Source organism: Halyomorpha halys, unplaced genomic scaffold, assembly GCF_000696795.3.
Source record: "Halyomorpha halys isolate HHAL.00 unplaced genomic scaffold, Hhal_1.1 Scaffold154.1, whole genome shotgun sequence".
Taxonomy (NCBI): domain Eukaryota; kingdom Metazoa; phylum Arthropoda; class Insecta; order Hemiptera; family Pentatomidae; genus Halyomorpha; species Halyomorpha halys.
Window position 1 is genome coordinate 358,176 of NW_027112031.1, and position 9,682 is coordinate 367,857.

The window sequence follows — 9,682 nt, forward strand, 5'->3', positions numbered from 1 at the left end:
CACTCTGATCAAAAATAACCATAGTACTATTTATAAATTAATACTGAAAACAGAATAAATTACTTCAAAAAGACAAACAGAAGTTGTGGGTAAGTTTCTAAACTCACCAATCATAAATCCACGATGGGAGGGGGGGGGGGGTAACCATCAGACCATTTCTTTATTTAACAATTAAAAATTATTAATGACACATTGTTTCCATTGATTGTTTGGGTTCATAGATATAATCTCATTACAACCTTCATATGGTTATTTCTGTTTTTAAAATCAACCATTTCGTACAGCATTTGAAATAAAATAATTAATGGTGAAGAAACTTTAGCTGTTTGTATTATGAAACATATTCTAAACAGATAAAAATTTTAAATTAATTTGAATTTTAAGTTTGTTTTTTTTAAAAGAAAAGGTACATAAGTAATTTTTAAAAAATCTGATAAAGTGGGTGCATGACGCAACATTCACTTAGATAAAAATTTGTATTTGGAGGTTTCTCGAGTTAAAGTAACAAATATCATCTTTGTTCCTAACAATAATACAATAGTTTAACAAAAGATAATGATACAGAGTTTCGTGAATGCAATCGAACGGTCTTGACTTTTTCTGATTCTAACTCCTGTTCCAAAATTTGGATTCCTAGTACAGGAGTTAAAAAGGATTGGTCCTTTTTTACCTTTTAATTATTTATCAAATTCTTTAATATTTTGAATTTATCCATTGTTTATAATTGTAATCCATTGTCAATGAGAACTTGTTATTCGTTTCCAATAAGCGAAATTAATGGTACTTTAGGAGGAAGAATTTTACAAAATTTTTTATTTAAGCCCTGTTGGAATATATCGATGCCTTCTGTTTCTGGTGATAATGGGGTATTCATGCAATTTTAATGAATACATTACACATAAAACTGTAATTAAATTAGAACTGTTTATTTCACAAAAAACTAAAAAAAAAAAAAAAAAAGGTCAAAGATACTATAACTTTTATTCAAATTTTTTTTTCTAAGGAAGCACCGAACAGGAATAAGAAAAACAACAGATTTTGGACACCATTTTTTTAAATGGTAGTGAAATTTGGAATAGGTGGTGGTAGCAAAATTAACATGATTTTTAGGATGATGAAATGTACTATTATGTTACTAAGTTATTATCTGAGCTAATGGATTAGTTTGTTAGTTAAATAATAAATAGAATGGATAATGTTATGAAGGTTTTTGAACTGTATGAATTCACAATAGAAAGAACTATATGATTTTAATATAAATAAGGTTCTTTAGTGTGTTCAAGAGAGGGAACAGTAAAGAGAACCTTAACAGATTACACTGATCCTAGAAGAAAGCAGTATGAAGAAAAATACTGAATAGTATCAAAATGCAAGTCAAGATGAAATTAATGAAGTTGCACATACTGATTTATGCACAATTAGCAAATATAACCATATATTTCCAACCACTACTATACTGTGCTGTGATGCAATTAGGGTTGAAAGATTTCCAAGATTAACAAATTTGTTACTAATATACATAGATAATTATGAGATTAATGGTATATATACTTGGCATTAAACATGATACTAAATAAATTAAAAAAAATTGAATCACCTAAAATCATCCTACAGGACGAAGTTATCCACTAATAAGGTCTGGACTATAGTAAGTTAGAAAAGTTTTATTATTTTTATTGTCATGACCACTAAAAATAATAATACTGATCTTGTAATCTATCATCAATGACTGAATGAATAATTTTATAAGTTTTGTAAATTGGTTATATATGTATGTATGTATGTATGTATGTGTATATATATATATATATATATATATATATATATATATGAGTTTAGTAGTGAATATATGATTTTCATACTGCTTGGAGACATTCATGTTTTAGAATGTTTTGAGTAATGTGTATGTTCTAGTGAGCTAGTTGACCGTTGATGACTTGTACGAGAAGATGTTTGAGGGAGTGGTCAAAATGAAACACAAATAAGTTGATGTAACTTATTTAATTGTGCCAATGTTTCAGCTAGAGTTTCTAGCCTTCATCAGGGCTAAGAACAGAACAAGATAACAACCAATGAGTATAGAAAATAAAATATAAACAGAATGACATAAAGTGAAATTTTACAGAATGGAATTAATAAAATGAAGAGATGACAGAAGTGGAAAATAAAATCTATACATAAGTAATTGATAAAGAGGCAAAATATAAGTAAAGTTTAACAAAAGAAATGAATAGAAGAAAAAAAAATTATTTTGAAAACAATAATAATATATGGTGAACATAACTAATAACGTGGGTAAGGAAAATTATGAGTAAGTAAAACATGCCTATGTAAACAGGCAAAACCAAAAATCTATTAATTTCTGCCTCTAAACTTACGGAACATTCTCTTTCTTTAAATCATTCCTTCTATTTCGACTAAACGTCTCTACTTGCTACAGTTCCTAACCATGACAAAAGGCTTATCTCTGAAAGCCTCTATATCCAATTAGAACCTTCTTCCATCAATTTAAAAACCGACAAGCACAACTTATTCGCAAATAGTTAATTTATTAAAAAAGTAATTTTTATAATTTTTTTTTTCCGCCCACTTTGTAACATATTATTTCACTTCAAAAACTTTTTCTTACACATTTGTGGCCACTCTCTCATATACGTTTCCTCTTTTTAACTGTTGTTAAATACCCATGACACTTTGTCATCTTCCGGTACTTTGTCATCCTTGTACCTACATATATATTTCTAACATTTTCCAAAAACCATTTGTCGTCACCCTCTCACACGCTTTCTTCCTCTAAATATTTTTTACCCACTCGTAACGTTTCCTCTTAAAAACACTTAGTCATTCTTGTAACGTCTTTTTTAATTCGGAGTTTGGCCGTTATCAGCGCAGAATACCACTTGGCGATTGGATTTCAACAGGTTCATTTTATTCTCTTTTCCCCCTCTATCTTTATTTTACCACCCCTTCTTTTCTCAATTTTCCTTACCCACGTTATTAGTTATGTTCACCATATATTATTGTTGTTGTTTTCAAAATAATTTTATTTTTTCTTCTATTCATTTCTTTTGTTTAAACTTTACTTATATTTTGCCTCTTTATCAATTATTATGGTCACGTATATTTTCTTTCCATACTTCAATTTTTATTTTATTTCCTTAATTATGTTATTTTACCTACTTATTCAATTACTTATGTATAGATTTTATTTTCCACTTCTCTCATCACTTCATTATATTAATTCCATTCTGTTAAATTTCACTTTATGTCATTCTGTTTATATTTTATTTTTTATTTTCTATACTCATTGGTTGTTATCTTGTTCTGTTCTTAGCCCTGATGAAGGCTAGAAACTCTAGCTGAAACGTTGGCACAATTAAATAAGTTACATTAACTTATTTGTGTTTCATTTCGAATGCACGGTCAACTATCTCTCATAATTATAAATTTTTGGAGTATATTTTTCATTTCTGTCAATGTTCTGTGTCCAAGAAATAAATTTGTAACTCCTTACAATGTAATCTAAAATCAACATATTGAAAACTGTTAAAAAGCTGAATTTCCACTCTTCCATCCCATACCAAACATCTTTTAGATTTCAAGCCTTCATTTGGGAGAAAAGGGAATTTCAAACCAAGAAAATTTCTGATATATTTTATTTTATATCTCCAATTCTATTTTGTTTAGGAAGATAAAGTTTTACCATTTCGCGCAGTTTAAAAGGTTCTAAACCTCTACTTAGTTTCATGCAGATTAGTGGTATTGTCTTGAAGTTATGGCATTTTTGTGATTTAATAAAAATATTTTATTCTATTGTGCTAAATCAATCAGGCTAAATTATTTCAATACTGTGCTCTTATTTTGGCATATAAGAATAATAATACACCATCCCATTTGTCTACAAAACCAACAAAATATTGCTGATTGTATTAACTGAATTTAAATATAAACAAAATCACAAAAACCAAAAATCGCATTTCATATAGTAGGTCAAAAAATCTTTTTGAAAATTTTTTTTCCAATTTCAACTTAGAATTACCAAAAAAAGTATCATTGAAATCGGTGATCCTACTTGCATATCCTCTCCTGATTAGAATACCTCGTGACGCGCAAACTTCTGTCCAGATGATAACATTAGCATTGAAGATAGTTTTTGAAAAGTTAACAGCATTAAGAACCTATGCTATATGGTAACAAGGACTAATAAGACATGTCATAGTGCGTATAAAGCCTTTTTATATTTTCTTAACACTTCTTAAGTCGAGCATTTAATCAAGAGGACTGAAGAGGAATCTGTAAAACCGATAATTTGTGAATTGTACTACGGTAAATAAGCTGAGCAGAAACTATGCGGGTTGCACTGGAACATCTTATTAAGATAATTTAAAGAGCTGAAACCCAGAAATCAGACTTGAAAGAATTAAATCAAAACAGATTTAAGTCACTTAAATAGTAGTCACTCGCTTTTAATTGACCAACGTGGAAAAATTCTTTAAGGTAATTCAGAATATCCAGGGTTCGTGCTATACCAACTGATTGAAGTGAAGTAAGTGATAGGGAAGGGAAAAATAAAGTCAAGTAAATATGGAATTAATTTGAACCCTACATATCCCCAAAGAAAAGAACCCAGACTAAATGTAATAACAGGAGTCAAATAAAGTAACAAAAAAAAAATTAATAATAGTATACCTTTAATTTAAGCAGTGCAGTGAGCACCTGTTGAAGAATAGGTCTTATATACTTCAGAGGTAATGGACTAAATTTATTTTGTTTCAAAAAGTCATATAAATTTTGTTCTAGCATTTCAAAAACAAGACAAGTATGGTTTTTATGTTGGAAGCACTCATAAGCTCTGACAAAGTTGAATTCGTCAGCATTTTCCTGGCTGAGACGTGACAATATGCTAACCTGTAATAATATTATCAATAATTACAATAAATCTTCAAAATATATCACTTAACAAAATATAGCTTTTGAAGAATGATAATTAAAGTTATAACTGTTAAATTACATAAATGAATAGTATAACTAACCTCAATTTGTCCTTGTCTAGCATATGATGGATGATTTTTCAGTATTTTAATGGCTACTATTTCATTTGTCCCTTTTTTCCAACATTTGACAACCTGGAAATAAATTTAAAAAAACTCAAACCATCAAATATGAAAAACGTTTGCAAGGAATGTACTGAAGTTCTTATACACCACACTCCTTTAAGTTAAAGTTGTGAATATAATATATAATATAAAGTTGTGAATATGTACTTAACACCTAAATTAAAAAGTACAAAATAAATAAAGATGGGGGAGGGGAGTTAAAGTTATTGTGCCAGGAGAGAAAGGGCTGTGTGGTAAAGAAATAATAATCTATAGACTGCAAGCAATAAGGGCCTTAACAACGACACAACAAAAGCAAGAGTCGATGAAAACTACTATGCAGCACTTACTAAAAAAACTCTCATGCCACAATAAAGTTAGCATTGAATGGGTGCCGGACCACTGTGCTATACCTGGAAATGAGAATGCTGATAGGTTAGCCAGGAATAGTTCTAAACACTCCTGTAATTCCAGAGCCCATATGAGGGGTATAAGCCTTAGCTAAGCAAAAAGTAAAATATAGGTGGCTTATGGATTCTCTTCTATTATTTTTAGCAGTATGATCTTGAGAGATTGAGACATGTACATAAACCAATACTCCCTATAAGTGAATGTATTAAAAGTATAATAAGTAATGCTATCACCTACTAATGCAGTAATGCTACCTTAAGTCTGACTTCAGCTGTCAACCAGTGAACATCACTGTAGCATTATCTTAGTTTACTAGCTTCCCAGCCTATCACCGTCAAGTCAGCATTTATCAATATCAGGGGTATTCATGATCTTTAGTTTAACATGTTAAAGAGTGTTAAATAGAAAAACTCATATACTTAAATCGGTAAAATAAGACAGTGAATCATAGTGATCAGAACTAGAGTCAAGGCATTAATATAAGACACATTATCTATGACATCACTACCTGCCCCACCATCGATACCTCCATTATCCTGTACTATATTCATTACTCCAGCAGCTCTCGTCATGGCATTTTGTCCTATATATAAATCAGTGGTCGCTAGGTAAGACAGGAGGGCCCTCACCTGTTTAAACAATACAACCCAAACAAGCTCCTCTTAAAACCCGTACCATCAAACACCCCCGGCTCCCTGGATCAACTCAGAAATAAGATATGCCACTAGAAAACACAAGAATTTCAGAGCACTATCCTACCATCAAGTCCCTCCGAAACCTTACTCCAAAATCCTTACACAGCGCCAAAGAGCTATGCTTACATAACGTTTTATCAATAGCATCTAACCCTAAACCCAATGGGAAATTCTTAAGAACCTTTCTGTTGATAGCTTTAAATCCTGCTCATATTACCCAGTCACTCCAAGTGAGCTCAATTCTTTCTTTGCTGCTCCTCTTCCTTCTTCATCCTCATATGACTTTTCACCTTATCTCATCCCTGAAACTCCATTCGATCCTAACAATTTTTATTCCTTAAATGTTTTGCCAGATAACCTGATCTCTGCAATCCTCAAGTCTAGAACTAATGATTACCTCTTCCTGTCATTTTGCACATTTATAACTTCTCCTTTCAAAATTCCATTCTTCCCAAAGCCTGGAAGAAAGACTTAGTCCGACCATTCAACAAAGTACATTCTTCTTCTTCAGTTCCCGAATTCTGGCATGTCTCCTTATATCTAACTTTTGTAAGCCACTAGATAGATTATTCTACTCACAACTTAATAATTTCCTCCTGCGAAAAACTCTTAAATCCTTTCCAATCTGATTTTCGCTCCCAACATAATACACAATCCACTTCATTGAAAATCCTTAGACAATTAACAAATTTCAATGCTAGTTCTTTTTTAATTTTTCAAAAGCCTTTGACTCAGTTAACCATAAGATCCTCCTCACTAAACTTCAAAACCTTTCTATATCAAATAGTGTCCTAAAATAGTTCCTTCCTTTATGTCCCATTGTTCCCTAACAGTCAAAATTCCGAAAAAAATCTCCTTTCTCTCCTATTCTGACATGAGATGTTCCTCAGGGGCCCTCACTTTCACCAAACCTTTTCTCCATTTACATAAACGATCTCCCTGATTCCATTCACCACTTAGATGCTGATGCTGCAATTTCCAAATTTACCAATCAAGATGCTTAAGGCCATCCAAAAGATACTGATACCATTAACGCACGGGCGATAAACAACGATTTGAGATTGAATCTAGAATAGCTATGACTTTATCTGCATCGGGTTTAACTCCTTCCCAGGAAATCGTGTGGTCTAAAAAATTTATTTGTTCCTGCCTCAACGATGATTTCTCTCCTGATAATTTGAGCCCAAATTGCCTAATTCTCTGGAATACGCTGTATAAATGCTGCATGTGTTCTTCATTCTTACTGAACACTAGGAGATCGTTCATATAAATCTGACATACCGATTCGTCAATTCCCCTCAAAAACTCGTCCATCAGGCGCTGGAAGGTCATAGGAGCATTTTTGAGACCAAACGGCATCCTTGTAAATTCATAATGTCCTCTTTCAAATGTAAATGCTGTCTTATGTTGATCCTTCGGGTGTATTTTAATTTGATGATATCCAGCCTTTAAGTCTAAAGTGCTAAATACCGTAGCTCTGCTGAGCCTGTCCAAAATGTCTTCAAATCTGGGGATAGGATACTTCTTGTCTACGGTATTCTCGTTCAGCTTCCTGTAATCTATTACCACCCTGCACTTTTCGGTGGTTTCATATGGTGCACTCTTCTTTTTCACGGCCTACAATGGACTATTGTATGGGAAAGTACTGTCAATAATTATTCCCTGGCGTTTTAAACTTTGAATCTCTTCCCAGATGTGGTGACACAGCGCCTGCGGGTATCTTCTCTCTTTCATGTATGTCACTTTGTCTTGTTTTAATAAGATCTCATGGACTGTCCTCCCAGTCGTCCCGAGCTTGTCCCCTTCTTTAAAAAAGATATCTTCATATTCTCTCCTAAGGCTTCGTCTCCAGTCCTCGGTCTAATTGATTCCTCTAACCGGAGCACCCGCGTTCTTCTGCTGAAAATGACATTTGTAGATTTTTCCTCCCAAATTAATCATCTATTTCCCCCTGCTATTCCTAACCCAAGCTCCCACCTTCCCTAGAAGGTCACACCCCATGATCACTTTGTATTCCTTCAGCATACTAACTATAATATGTACCGGCAAGTTCTCTTTACTAAATCCCACCGGTTCAACCCTATCTCCACCTCCCTCTCTACTTCACAAGGGCCACTCAGGGTGATCAATTTACATTGGCATTTCAGAATCTTGTATGTCCTCTCCACCACACAGCTTTCACAAGGCTTCTCGGCATATGATGGTGTTGGAACTGCTGGTGTCCACTGGGCACCTCACTCCTGCTATCTCTATTATAGGCAAACCGCCACTCTTCTCCATCACGTTATAATTCAGCAGTGTGCGGTCGCCCCTCCGCTGACAACCCCTTCACATATCTTCTGTCTTCCTCTCACCAGTCCCTCGCCGAAATTCTCCTCTGTTCCCTCGTTTCTATCTTCTTGTCCCCTCGACTTCTTCGGTCTCTGATGCTTCTGTCGATTCATCTGTAGGTCTACTCAACCAACGGTATATCTGTTGGGCATTGATCTCCATTGGTTCGCCACAGCCCACATCTCTTCTTCGGTACATATATGAGCACTGTTTGGCTATGTGCCCCTCATTTCCACATTCGAAGTATCTCGTGCGCAGGCAATGCGCCACTAAATGCCCAATCTTTTCACACTTATGGTCCTCCCGCCGACTATTACTTCTGGGTTTAGCTAAGCTTCTTAAATTTTCTTGGTTGCTAGCTCTCTCTCTTCTACCATTTCCATGTTCTCTCCTCCTCCAAGGGTTGGGCATGTTTCTGGGCCGTTGGTATTCCCTCCGGGTCGACCCTGGTTCTTTAATGTCCATTCGGGCCTCCACCTCTCTAGCACTTGTTTCTATGAGATCTTGAGCAATTTCCACAAACGAGCGCTCTCTTGGAAATCCTTCCTTCTTCCCTAGCTTCTTTGCCAACTGTATCTTTAGTACCAGGGATAAGAATTGCATCCGACCCTGGATTGTTTCCATTATTTCGCTGAGTTTATCTTGTATTTTGTTAAAGTGTACCAGGAGTTCCTCGGCATATTGTCCACTAGACTGTTTCAGTTTCTTTGTCTTCCTGATCATCATAAATATGTCCTTCTCTGGTGCCCATCGTCCTCCTCCGAACACCTTCTTTTATCTTTCCTTGATACTTCTCCCAGGGGTCTCTTCGTCTGCCTGAATCTGATTAAGGAAGCTCCTCTTTGCTCTGCAGACGACCGCTGCTTTTAATGTCTTCACTATCGAGTACATTTTAAATAGATTTCGCCTCAATTCGGCTTATTAGTCGGTCTGTTCTGGTATTCAAAGATCCCGGGTTTCGGCACCACTTAAGTATCGGCGAAAGTGTCAAACAAGAGAAGAAGAAATAAGATCTGACACTCTTGGACTGCTGTAAAATACTGGCTTTATTGGGTTTGGTACATCTTTTTATATACATTCGATCAGCTGATCCTCTCAGTCAGCTGACATCGAAATAACAGCTGACTCAGACCATAACTTACCATATAT

At 34.2% G+C, this 9,682-nt stretch overlaps 1 protein-coding gene across 6 annotated transcripts in view; it reads right to left on the reverse strand.

Annotated features, from left to right (window-relative positions):
* The window catches only part of Hipk (Homeodomain interacting protein kinase), a 63,663-nt gene that overhangs the window by 53,169 nt on the left and 812 nt on the right, over positions 1-9,682 (reverse strand). For all 6 annotated transcript variants that reach the window (XR_010844081.1, XR_010844082.1, XM_067049945.1 and 3 more), the window contains exons 2-3: positions 5,034-5,126; positions 4,690-4,908 (exon numbers count right to left, since the gene is read on the reverse strand). Coding sequence is in view for 4 of the 6 variants with exons in the window: in XM_067049945.1 (XP_066906046.1) it covers positions 4,690-4,908; positions 5,034-5,126 (312 nt within the window). In the remaining 2 variants the exon portion in view is untranslated. The remainder of the gene's footprint in view (positions 1-4,689; positions 4,909-5,033; positions 5,127-9,682) is intronic.